Raw genomic sequence first — 13,984 nt, 5'->3', positions numbered from 1 at the left:
AAATTTTGGGGTGGGAGTGTAGAGGGATGGGTGTGTTGCTTTGTGATGTGGGCTGGGAAAAGCATTTAATTTCATTGTACATTGTACAATGACAATGAAGTTATTCTATTCTATTCTATTCTTAGTGCCTCAGAAACCTCTCCATATGATGGAAATATATCTCCATGTTGCCTAGACAACATTTGAGGGTGATTGGTAGGCAGGGGTATCCTTAAAAATTGTTTGACCTGGGGGAGTGTTCTCCAGATGTAGGTTCCCTCCATACCCACATAAATCATTTTGGAGCAACAACAACAAAAAATTTAAAAAATCAAAAAGTATTTTTCTTTCTGGCTATTTCATTCTGGCAGCCCTATATATGAGAATATGCTAACACACATTATAATTTTTGACTTCATGCGGGGTCCTGGAAACCAGAAAAAGATCCAGGGGCCACATGAAGCTCTCAGCTTGCACTTTGTCCATTCCTGTGTTAGACACAAGCAAAGCCCTCATGAACAGAAGGTGTGTTTCATCATGTTTAACAACATTTCAAAATGGGCCTTCTGTTTTTCAAAAACATTTAGACCTCATTGATGCACTGTGAGTAGAACTTCAATGGCTCTTTTTAAAAAGTATTGGCATTTTGTTGGGAAGTGTTGTATCCAGAAGGCTCTTCTTCTTGCGCAGGACAAAAGGAATGATGCAAGAGAGATGAACGCTTTGCTTCTTTGCCATCCCTGCAGTAGCTGTTTGGTAATAAAATTGCTGTCTCTGTTGAGACTAAGGATGCTACTGATTTTAGATAAATATAAAGGAAAAGAAACATTGGCAAAAGGAACCCAAAGCGATGAGGTGACTGCAGTGTTTATAAGCACCCGTTTCTGATGGAGTGGTTTAACATGCTTCGCTGACTTGTTTTATCATTTATTTTAAATTACATTTCGCTTGTTTTTAACAGCGTAACTTTCCCAGCACTAACGAGGCTGGCTGGAGAATTCTAGAAGTTTTAAAATAAGAAAGGAATTTTCTCCCAAAGTCTGAAAAAGTAAAACACATAAATTTAAAGAACTGTAGGCTACACTTAGAAAAATACTATTCTGCATTGAAATTATAATTCTATCCCTGCTATTCCAGCCTTCATTATGGATTATCTCTACAATAAGATCAGTGGTGTAGTCAGAGCCGGCCCTAGGTATTTTTCAAGTGTAGGCGAACAGAATTTTGGCGCCCCCCCAAAACCAATCACTGAAAAATAAAAGCGTTGGATAAGCGAAAATGTTGGATAATAAGGAAGTATAAAGGAAAAGCCTATAAAACATCAAATTACATTATGATTTTAAAAATTAAGCACCAAAACATCATGTTTTACAACAAATCAATAGAAAAAGCAGTTCAATACATGGTAATGTTATGTAGGAATTACTATATTTGCAAATTTAGCACTAAACATTGAACAGGGATATAGGGCAGTGTGGACTTAGATAACCCAGATAGCCCTCAGTATTAAAAAAAAAACCTCTAAAATCAGGACAATAAATAAAGAACAACACTCTGAAAACAGAAGAAATCCAGACAGTAAACAATCAGGGACAGCTAACTCCTCCCAAAAAAAGATTCTCCCAGGCAAGAAGAAGCCAGGCCTTGAAGCCACAGGGCCATTAAATGCTAATCAAGGTGATTAATTACAACATTCACACCTGCTTCAAAGAAAAGTTCTTTCTCCCACCCTGGACCTTCTACAGATATATAAACCCCACATACCTAGCTTCCAAGTTCCTACAGACCTCACAATCTCTGAAGGCCCCAAAGGTGGGCTTGCGTGGTGCAAAGGTGGGTCTGCGCTGGCCGGAAGGCCCAGCGCGGCCGCTGGAAGGCCCGAAAGAGAAGGAGGTGGAGAGTGGTGCCCTCCTCCCAGGACGATGGTGCCCCCGGGACGATGGCGCCACAGGCAAATGCCTATTTCGCCTTATGGTTGGACCGCCTCTGGGTGTAGTGATCCGAGTCTGGAGATCAGGTTTTAAATCCCTGGCCAGCCACAAAACCTGCTGGGTAACCTCAGGCAAGTCACACTTTCTCAGGACCCATCCAGACAGGCCCAAAAAGTGGGGCCTGTCTTGGTTTTTATCAGAGGTGACCAGACAATGCCCCTGGCAAAAACAAAAATTCAGAACAAAACAAGGTTTTCTTGGCTTGCTTCGAATTAATTAGATACCTCATTAGATCTGGGCCTTCCTGGTGTGATGGATGTGCACGCACAGCCACCAGAAGTGGTTGTGCTTTGTGGGAAGACTTCTGGGGGACTCTGTTATGTCCACATGAGAAGATGGTGAGAAAACAAGGAAAATTTAGTGTCCCTGTCCCTCTAGGACCAAAGTTAGGAAGGACTAGCCTAGAATTAGGAATCCCTAACTGCTCCATATTCAGCAACACTCAGCATATTCAGCATCATGACAATTATTGCACTATTATGGTTGTAAATATCCCCCTTTAGTCCCCCCAGCAGCCACAACAAGCAAAGCAAAAAAGGTCTGGTCAGTAGTTGAGTGAGGCACAAGGAAGCAGATGTGTTGCTGTGTGTTTATCGGGCTGTATCACCATGTTCCAGTAGCATTTTCTCTTGTTACTCCCCATTTCCCACCAGTGAGAAAGGCTGAGATAATCAGAAAGGACACCCATTTCAAATCCTCATCACATCCTCCTCCTTGTGTTGGTAGAAGCTGAAAATATCTTTTCCCCTCGACGTATCTGCTGGATGTTAGATTTTTAGGTTTTGGGCCAGCAGAAAATACCTAGGCTGGATCTACACAGCCCTATAACCCAGGAATTGCTCCCAGGTTATCTTTTTATCCATCTTTAGCCACCATGCTCATTCTAGACTGGATCTACACTGCCCTATATCCCAGGATCTGATCCCAAATTATCTGCTTTGAACTGGATGATATAAGTCTACACTGTCAGCTAATCTGGTATATAGGAATATAGGGCAGTGTAGATCCAGCCCTAGCTGTACAGGCTGAACATCATTTATTTAAAATTCCAAAAATTCAAAATTGTCCACATGGATGACTGAACTAGATGGCTTTTGTTTTCTGATGGTTCAATGTTCATAATCTTTGTTTGATGCACAGAATTAAAATAATATATAAAATTACCTTCAGGCTAAGTTTATAAGGTGTATGAAATATTCGTGAATGTTGTATTCTGATTTGGCTTCCATCTCTAAGATATCTCAATATGTATGTATATGCTATTGCAGGTATTAAAAAATCCAAAATCCCAAACACTTCTGCTCTAAGTATTTCAGATTAGGGATACTCAACCTGTATTCCAAATATCCAACCTCTGCTCCTTACCCGAATGGCAATTCACATGACTCAGGGCACATCCCGACAGGCCAAAACCCAGGATCTGTCTTTGCCTCTGGCAAAACCGAATTAATTAAACACCTGGTAAACTCTGGTTCTTACCAGGTGTGGGCCCTGTGTGGATTGGACCCAGGTACTGTGTTACACAATTCCTGAGCTCAATCCACACAACCATCTTGGCTTTTTGGGCTTGGGAAGGTATGCAGCCACCACGAAGCCCCTCAAATTTACCCCTAAAAATAAAATAAACTTACCTGGCCACCATAACATTCCTTGCCCTTCTGGCACGAGGAAATGATTTTCCTCCCCCCCCCCCCCCCCCCCCCCCCGGGTGTCCTGGTGTGCCCTGGAGTGAGAAGGAACATTATGGTGGCTAGATAAGGTTTTTATTTTTTTATTTTTAGGGAGACATTGGGGGGCTTCAGGGTGGCTGCATGCCTTCCCGGTTGTGATTGGCATGGCATGTAGCCCCCAGGGAAAGCCCAGGTTTTTAAAAAAACCCCGCTTTGGAGCAGACTTTGGGTCTGCCTGGAAGCGCCCTCAGAACAGAGTAGCAATAATACCCATAAAGTGCATCTAATAAACTGTAGAATTAATGCAGTTTGACACCACTTTAACAACCATGGCTAATGCTATAGAATTGTGGAATCTATAGTTAAGCTGAGAAGGCTCAACTTATAAAACTTCAACTACCATAATTCATAGTTTTGAGCAGGCATGAGCAAAGGCATGAGCTCCAGGTGAACTTCATCTCCCAGAAATCCCAGCCAGCTTACCGGTTGTTAGGAATTGTGGAAGTTGAAGTACAAAACACCTGGAGGACTGAAATTTGCCCATACCTAGTATTAAGCCATTACAGTTAAAGGGGTGTCAATTCTTTAGTGTAGATCAGGGGTCCCCAAACTAAGGCCCGGGGGCCACATGCGGCCCATTGAAGCCATTTATCCGGCCCACACGGCACAAAGGCAGAAGGGGGTTGGGCTAAATGACCCAAGGGTTCTCCTCTTCTCTATTATTATTATTATTATTATTATTATTATTATTATTATCATTATTATTATCATTAACATTGAGGCTGGGATGCCATCTGTCAAGGGGTGCTTTGCTTGTGCTTCTGATGCACAAAGGCAGAAGAGGGTTGGACTAAATGGCCCAAGGGGTCTCTTCCAACCCTCTTTATTGTTGTTGTTGTTGTTGTTGTTATTATTATTATTATTATTGAGGCTGGGAGGCCATCTGTCAGGGCTGCTTTGCTTGTGCTTCTGATGCTCAAAGGCAGAAGAGGGTTGGACTAAATGGCCCAAGGGGTCTCTTCCGACCCTCTTTATTACTGTTGTTATTGTTGTTGTTGTTGTTATTATTATTAAGGCTGGGAGGCCATCTGTCAGGGGTGCTTTGCTTGTGCTTTTGGTGCACAAAAGCAGAAGGAGGTAGGACTCAATGGCCCAAAGGGTCTCTTCCAACCCTCTTTATTTATTTATTATTATTATTATTATTATTATTATTATTATTATTATTATTATTATTGCTTGGTAGCCAACTATAGTCCGGCCCTCCAATGGTCCGAAGAATTGTGAACTGGCCCCCTGTTTAAAATGTTTGGGGACCCCTGGTGTAGATGCACCCTTGAATTCCAGGAAAACCTTTCACAGTCAGGAATGCTGTGGTTCCTTCTGAGATGTTCTCTTGTTCCAAAAGCAAATAGGAGGCCTATTTTTCACTACCATATAACCCACTTCAAAGTTTTATCTGGCAGTGTAGACTGGGCTGGAGAGTCTGTAATAAAGAACCCTCATCTACAAAAGAAAAAAAACAAAGAAAAAAACAAAGTTCTTTTCCATATTCTCTGTACTTCATAGTTAAAATCTGCATGGAACAGAAAATGATCTTTTGATGAAATGTTTCTTTGCTGCTGCTTCTGTGGTGTTCGTCATTTGTTTTCCTTTCCAAAATAACCTCCATGTGAATTTTAATGCAGGTCGACAAAATTCAGTGGCCTTTCTGCTTGAGTACTTTGCTGATCAAGCACTAATAAGCACTCAGACCAGATTTTTTGCATAAGGTAATAAAAGCTGGAGAATCTGCATTTTAGAATAATCTCTTTGATCAGATGATGATGTCTGAAGCCTGGATTTCATCACTTGACCTGGAATCATCAGTGTTTCACAGCCATTTAAATTATTGAGGGGATATCCATGGAATATCTGGCTCTCGTCCCGTATCCCAGCGTCTTCAGTCCTGTTGAAATGCAGTTCCTAAGAGATTAGAGCAGTACAAATTGGTCCTCAAGAGAGAAAAAGTTAGCCGTGTCTATACTAGTGATATTCTTAACTTTGTTTGAATTCTACAAGGGAATGATCATAACTTTGCAGCCTGAAGAAGAAAATAAAAGCTCTGTATAAAAACCAGGGACAGTTTTTAGAAAGGAAACCTATAACATTTATTTATTATCTTGGTTTAGAATCTAAACTTTATGTGAACTCTTGATTTATATAGTAACTTCCTCTCAAAGAAGATTGGGGGGGGATTGTGAGACATGAATAGATGCTGCAATTTTCTAGACCTCCTTTCTTATTCTGCAAATTAGAGTTAATTTATATGGTATATCAGAGTGTGGTGGTGAGGAACTGGATTTACCATAAATTCTAGCAGGATAGTAGAAGGAAACCGTGGAAAAGGAGTAAACACATTGCTCTTGTAACGTAGATTGGACCCTAAAATGGACTAGAATTGGCAGAACTGGAGATTCCCAATATGGATTAGAAGCTAGGTTGAGTTGATGGGTTGGAATGAAGCAAGTTCTGTTCAGATGGGACTGGAAAGCAGAAGCACAATTTGAAATAAACTGTGTAATAACATTTGAAATTGGTTCTGTTCCTGGTTTGAAAGTGTTGTTCCTGTTGAATTGTGCAGTATGAATTGTGCACTTGAATGGATCAATGCTGTCATACCCCAAACCAGTTCCATGTGGCATTTGGATACCAAGGTGCTGATTTAGGACTCCCTTAGGTTAAGTGGTCAGTGCAAATGTGCTCTTTGACACTGTTTCCCCAGGTATCATTATTTGCAGCTCACTGGATGAATATGCATTTTGTTTCCAGTGTATCACTTGATTAGACAGTTGCTGTAGGGTACCAAGGAGAGATACACCTGCACAAATGCACGATCACCACATATGCTATCAGAGGATGTTCAGGCTTGTTTCCTTTGACTTGCTCCATCCCTCCTCTATTTGCTCCAAGGCATATCTCTTGATTTTTTTTAATATAAATTAAATCTGATCTGTCTGTTTGACCTTTCAATTTCTTTTGTATACATTCCTTTGGCTGACTATTATTCTGCCTCTTTTCACTCAATGACTCACATTTCACTAGGTGAGCCATATCTATGAAGCCTGGGGTAGTGAATAGAGTGGCTGGACTATGACTGATGATAGCTGCTTCCCAATCAATCCTATATGTCCTTGATTCAGTTACTACTTCTTATTCTAAGATTACTCGTAGATTTGTTGTGAGGACCAAAACTGGGAAGAAGACCACATTCTGCTCCTTGAAGGAAACATAAGAGAGTAATGTAATGGATACATACAATAGAGTCTCACTTATCCAACCTTCGCTCATCCAACCTTCTGTATTATCCAACACAGTCTGCCTCCCGCCCATATCCACAGCTGTTTCTGTAGACAGCAATGTGCAGCGGGCAAATATGCCCAACAACAACACAAGTGCTGTCACGTTCCCAAAAAAGTGGCAGACTTGATGTAAAACATGATCTTTTGATGCTTAATTTGTAAAATCATAACTTAATTTGATGTTTAATAGGTTTTTCCTTAATCCCTCCTTATTACCCAACATTTTCGCTTATCCAACGTTCTTCTAGCCCATTTATGTTGGATAAGTGAGACTCTACTGTATATATTTTGTCTGCCAATGTTATCTTGCAAGTGGCATGATACATATAAAAGTACTCTTTATACTGCTGAGCCTCACTATGGCCCCTCCCACACAGCTGAATAAAATCCCACATTATCTGCGTTGAGCTGGAATATATGGCAGTGTGAACTCAGATAACCCAGTTCAAAGCAGATATTGTGGGATTTTCTGCTTTGATATTCTGGGATACAGGGCCGTGTGGAAGAGCCCTATGTAACAAAATCTGAATTTTCTTTTCTGTTCCTAGTTTGAAAGTATTATTCCTGTTTAATTGTGCAGTACTTATTTTGAAAGTAGTTGTTATATTCCAGAAATTTTGTTTTTGTGGCTGCAACAAACTATGTTGAATTAGCTGAAATTAGTTGAGATATTCATTGAAAAACTATAGCAAAATGTGCTGCAGTTTAATAAACTTTCCCCATGTTTTTATGATAGAACCAATTAGGAAATGAGGTTTATAACCAAGGAACAAAAATCGTGTTACATAGTGTTATAAGAGACAGGCAGGGAATGGAAGAGGTTGTTCCTGGGATGTTTCCGTTCTCTTTACCAACACTATTGTGGCGAGACAGCAAGCTGGTGTGATAAACTTCTTAAAAAAGCAAACATCCTAGCCGTTTGTCTCTCTCACACACCCTTTCCCTTCACTGTCTTTCAGAACAATGATTCCTGTCACCGAATTCCGCCAGTTCACCGAGCAGCAGCCAGCCTTCCGGGTCCTGAAGCCATGGTGGGATGTTTTTACGGACTATCTGTCGGTTGCCATGCTCATGATTGGTGTGTTTGGTTGCACATTACAGGTAAACAAAAAGGAATGCCGTCTAAAAGCAGATGCCTCTGAGAATGGGACTTCAGGAAATACTTTAGAGTTCCCATACTTTAGATTTCCCAGCAGACATGTCTAAGCAGCCAGATGGACAGTTTTTTAAAAAGATCCCTATTGCATGACTGAAAGAGAAATTCACTTCCAAGACAGAATTTATGACAGTGGTAGACAGACGCATAAGAGAAAGTCAAATGGCCATCAGGTGCAAGTCTTCTCAAGATGTCATCTCCAGAAAGTCATCTTAACTTCCTTTTTTTTTTTCGTGTCAGGAGCAACCGGAGTTGCTTCTGGAGTGAGAGAATTGGCCGTCTGCAAGGACATTGCCCAGGGGACGCCCGGATGTTTTGATGTTTTACCATCCTTGTGGGAGACTTCTCTCATGTCCCCGCATGGAGCTGGAGCTGATAGAGGGAGCTCATCCGCGCTCTCTCCGGGTGGGATTCGAACATTAACAAGGCAATTGGTGCCTTAGTCAGTCCTGAATTCAGGAATAGGCTATAGCTAGCTTTTGCCACTGACTAGAATTGATAGCTTTTCTAGATGCCTAAGGGAAAATCATACTTATCCACATACTTAGAAATTCAACCTCGTATCCTGGTGGTGGCGCAGTGTGTTAAAGCGCTGAGCTGCTGAACTTGCAGACTGAAAGGTCCCAGGTTCAAATCCCGGGAGCGGAATGAGCACCCGTTGTTAGCCCCAGCTCCTGCCAACCTAGCAGTTCGAAAACATGCCAATGTGAGTAGATCAATAGGTACCGCTCCGGCAGGAAGGTAACGGCGCTCCATGCAGTCATGCCGGCCACTTGACCTTGGAGGTGTCTACGGACAACGCCAGCTCTTCAGCTTAGAAATGGAGATGAGCACCAACCCCCAGAGTCGGTCACCACTGGACTTAATGTCAGGGGAAAACCTTTACCTTTACTATCCTGCAAAGCTCAACTTTTGTGGGGTAAAAATAAGAAAGCCGAAAAATCGGGGACATAACAAATTATTTTTATTTTGTGCTCTGTAAACAGCATCCAAATGCTATATATGGCACTGAGCAGTTCTTATTCTCCCCCTGCCTCCACAAATACTATATTCAGAGGGCCTTTCTGTCTTCTTCTAAATTGGCAGCCTGAACACAAGCCTGAAATTCTTGAGCCTGTAATCCTTTCTTCTTGGCCACAAGCCTATTGCTTGTATTACCACCTTGTTTATGTTTAATTTCATCCCAGGGCCCTTCCACACAGCCCTGTATCCCAGAATATCAAGGTAGAAAATCCCACAATATCTGCTTTGAACTGGGTTATCTGAGTCCACACTGTCATATATTCCAGTTCAAAGCAGAAAATGTGGGATTTTATTCAGCTTTGTGAAAAGGGCCTTCAGTTTTACTATAAGATATGGTTCAGCTTCTATCTGTGACGAAAAGACTAGAGCAAAATAGTAGGTTGACCAAGTGAGAGTAGAAAATAGTAGCAGAGTGAGCCTTGAACTAAGGTACTGATGGCCTTGAACTAGGAGTTCTGGCAAAGGGAGCCACGTGCCTTTGGCTTTCTCATAGAAATTTGACAGATGAAGAGTGCTAGTTGGCTTGATTTCTGCTGTACGTCACAAGTACAGCTTTGGAGATGGTGTCATTGCAAGTATAATGTCAGAAACAACCAATACAACCCACCTGCTTCTGACACTTCAGTTTGAGCAACTTATCACTCGGGGCTCTTCCACACAACTGTATAACCCAGAATATCAAGGCAGAAAATCCTACAATATCTGCTTTGAACTGGGTTATCTGAGTCCACACTGCCAGTTCAAAGCAGATAATGTCAGATTTTATTCACCTGTGTGGAAGGGGCCTCAGTTAGTCAATCTTGAAGAACTGAAAGTCACCACATTATCCTTATTGTTCCTAGCTTATCAAAGAGGCCAGAGAAAACTGGCTAGATGGGTAATGGATGTGTGTAATGCCTCTCTTCAGCAAAAACAGTTGTAAGGCATTTCTAAGGCAATTGTTTTTAACAGGTCTCCCTAGATGATGGAAGCAGTGTCAGCCAATGCCTCATTTTGGGGCAAGATCTTGGTATGCACAGTTTTCCAGCTCTAGGGGTTTCTGAATGAGACAGATTATATGGATGTGTTTCAATTTGGCTTTAGGCTTTGTTTTGGGATGGTGAGAATTTAGGGTGCCTTGGTGGATGATCTGTACTGGGAACTAGATAGCAGAAGTATGCTCCAGTTGGTTCTGATTGACTTCACAGCAGCACTCAATACGATCAACCATGGTATCCTTTGGGACACCACACAGGGATGGGACTTGGAGGCACTGTTTTGCTGTGGCTCTTATCCTTTCTAAGAGGATTAACTAAGGAGGCAGTGCTCAGGGATTCCAATACCTTGGCCATAAGCTTATGGAACCCTGTAGAGCTCTGTTTTGTTCATTTGGGGGTCACATTTCACTAGTATACTGATGACACCAAGTTCTATTACTCTTTTACACTCATCCTGAAGATGCAGGTCTGCAGCTTGAGTGTCCTCCTGGATTCAGCCCTGCGTCTGGATGCTTAAAGTTGTATTTGCTTTTTACTAGATGTGTTTCATTGTATTCTGTCTTTTTGTAAGCCACCTTGATCCAGCCTGGGGGGAAAGGTGGGATATACCATATATACTCGAGTATAAGCCGACCCGAATATAAGCCGAGGCACCCAATTTTACCCCAAAAAACTGTGATAACTTATTGACTCGAGTATAAGCCGAGGGTGGGAAATGCAGCAGTTACGGGTAAATTTCAAAATAAAAATAGATATTAATAAAATTTCATTAGTCGAGGCATCAGTAGGTTTTTGAATATTTACCGTATTTCAAAGAAAAACAATAAACTAGCTCTATAAGTGGAAAAGTAGGGGCAACAAAAACAATATGGTATCAACAATAACTTAATAATAATAATAATAATAATAATAATAATAATAATAATAATAATAATAAAAACTTCATTTGGATCCCACCCTATCTCTCCATGGGGACTCAGGCCGGCTTCCAACATAGTAACAGGCAAACATTCAATGCTTATATAAACAGTGCAGAGCTAGATATAGATCTATAATTATAGATACTAATTTCACATATGCATTTTCCCCTGAAATGTTTGCAAATCCCCTCTGTGTGTGTGTGTGTGTGTGCATTTCCCCTACAATATTTGCAAGCCCTATATATAGGTAGGTAAGAATATATTCATATCTATCCAGACATCTCTCTTTATATAGATATTTGCAGAAACTTGCAAACATATGAGGGTAAATTCATATATAAAAATAATGTATATGTATGGCTACAGATACACAGGTACATGGATCTATATGTATGAAGGATTTGCAAAGACCTGCAAACATATGAGGAGAAATTCATATATAAAATTAATGTATATAGATAGATTCACATATAAAGGTACATAGAGATGGCAAAAGCTTGCAAAGGGTTAATGCCTATATATCTGTAGGAGAGTTTGACAAATATTTCAGGGCAAAATGCTTTCATAAGATTAATGAATATATATTTTTCTTCTTCCTGACTTGCAAGGACTTTTCAAAACATTCCCTTGATTAAGAGTGAGGGAGGCTTTGCAAAAGTAAACACACTGATAAGGGAGGAGAAGAGAGAAATACATCACATATTGCAAGCAATACCCTGCAGGCTCCATTGCCGGCCTTGATTTTGACCCGATTATAAACCGGGGGAGGCTTTTTCAGCTCATAAATAAGGGCTGAAAAACTGGGCTTATCTTTGAGTATATACGGTAATAATAAAGGGATTTTAAGGCTCTTACCACTTAGAGGCTTGTCACCAGATGCTAGTCCTGTCAGTTGAACTGTCCAGTGAACTGCTGGCCTGCCAGTCCAGTTCCCTTTTTCTCTTGCACATTCAGCAGAGCTTTTAATCTATTTTTATGGATACGTTGAAAATAGTGTGGATTTCAAGGTGTTTTAGAACTGCAGATCCCAACATTCCTCATCATTATCACTGTTACGCTGGCATGTGGGATTGCAAACATCGGTATTCCCGCCTATTGCTATTTTGTAAATGCTATTTCTAGATGACCGACCGAATCAGAGCAGTTTTGTTGGCATTAATCCACAGTGACTCAAGGAATGCCAGTAGCCGAGACTAATGCATCATTTGAAATGTCACTGTTATTGATAATAGTACCAAATATTTAATTTAGAGGGTGGAACAGTGCATAATATTTGAGCCCCTAACAGACGTGTGAGAACTGATGGCACTTGGATAGCCTCAAACACTGCAACATTTGGGGTTGTATAATTAGTCCTAAGAAATAGGACTAATTATACTCAGATCTAGGAAGACTTACTCTTTGGAGTAGTTCACAGAATTATCAGGTACTGCCCACTGGCTACCTGCACTGGAGATGCTGGAAGCTGTTTTATCAGGATAACTTTTTCAAGTCATCTTGGTGAAGCATAGGCACTGATGTGGAGAGCTATCCCATGCTGCATTTTTCTAGTATGTTGATGGGAACAAAACATAGGCATTGTGTAGGTTTTTTAAAAAAATCCTTTGAAGGGTTGGATTACTTTTCTTGGCTATATTTGAAAGTCTACTGAACAGTCACATATGTGTGGCTATGAGTGGAATTGCTACTATTCTTGGTACCACAAGAGTGGTGGATTGTGAGGCCTCTTAATTGTCATCATTGTGTAGCAGAAGACTGTTTGGAAAATTGGTGGTCCAGTTTTACTACTGAAACTAAGTAGAGCTGGTACAATCAGGTGCCCAGGATGGAAATTGCCTGGAATCCTTACATAAACTGCTCAAAGTTCATCTTCAAAGAAAACAAAAAAAATGTAATAAAGAAAAGGAAGAAATGTGCCTTTATGGCTCACTGTATGTCCATAGAAACAGCAGTGTTGTTACCCATTAGGCCACTGTAGTACACCTCTGACTGTCGTGGCTGGCAACAAGAAGTTGTACTGCCATTAAATGCTTATGGCTCAGCATCTGCAACATATAACAGAGGGCCCTTCCACACAGACATATAACCCAGAATATCAAGGAAGATAATTCATAATATCTGATTTGAACTGGATTATCTGAGTCCACATTGCTATATGTTCCAGTTCAATGTGGATTTTATACAGCTGTGTGGAAGGGGCCTGAATCTACATTGTTCTCCCAGCTTGCCACTGTGTTCAGATGAAGAATATAGCACAACTATAGCAGGTATTGGGAAAAGGAATCTCATCTGCAGAGAGTAATATGGTGGAACTTGGGTTTATTTGAAGGCATTTAACCTGCATCAGGTTCTCTCTTCAAATGGAAACCCAGGTGCCTCTTGTCTGTTTCCATGAAAAAAAGACTATCATAATTGAAGGACCCATGTTTCAAACTTATTTGCCCTCTAGACCAGGGGTCCCCAAACTTTTTAATCCGAGGGCCGGTCCACAATCCTTCAGACTGTTGAGGGGCCGAATTATCATTTGAAAAAAAAATACAAAAAATTCCAATGCACACTGCACATGTCTTATTTGTAGTGCAAAAACAACAACAAGAAGAACAATGAAAGAACAATACAATATTTAGAAATAAAAACAATTTTAACCCAACATACGTTTATCAGGATTTCAATGGGAAGTGTGCTTCTGCTTCTGGCCAATGAGATAGTCAAGTTAATTAGGGTTGTTGTTGTTGTTGTTGTTGTTGTTGTGTGCCTTCAAGTCATTTCAGACTTTGGGCGAGCCTAAGTCTAAAATGTATTTATTATTATTATTTATTTATTTACTGCATTTATTTACTACATTTGTATCACACCCTTCTCACCCCAAAGGGGACTCAGAGTGGCTTACAAATTATATGTACATACAATATATTATATTATTAGCATAG

General features: G+C 40.6%; 1 protein-coding gene across 1 annotated transcript in view; it reads left to right on the top strand.

Annotated features, from left to right (window-relative positions):
* The window catches only part of lrrc8c (leucine rich repeat containing 8 VRAC subunit C), a 59,773-nt gene that overhangs the window by 30,935 nt on the left and 14,854 nt on the right, over positions 1-13,984 (top strand). The window contains exon 2 of the mRNA XM_062978035.1: positions 7,938-8,079. Within this exon, the coding sequence (XP_062834105.1) occupies positions 7,942-8,079 (138 nt within the window). The 5' untranslated portion in view covers positions 7,938-7,941. The remainder of the gene's footprint in view (positions 1-7,937; positions 8,080-13,984) is intronic.

The sequence above is a fragment of the Anolis carolinensis genome, chromosome 4 (genome assembly GCF_035594765.1).
Source record: "Anolis carolinensis isolate JA03-04 chromosome 4, rAnoCar3.1.pri, whole genome shotgun sequence".
Taxonomy (NCBI): domain Eukaryota; kingdom Metazoa; phylum Chordata; class Lepidosauria; order Squamata; family Dactyloidae; genus Anolis; species Anolis carolinensis.
This window is presented reverse-complemented; position numbering and strand designations above follow the sequence as displayed.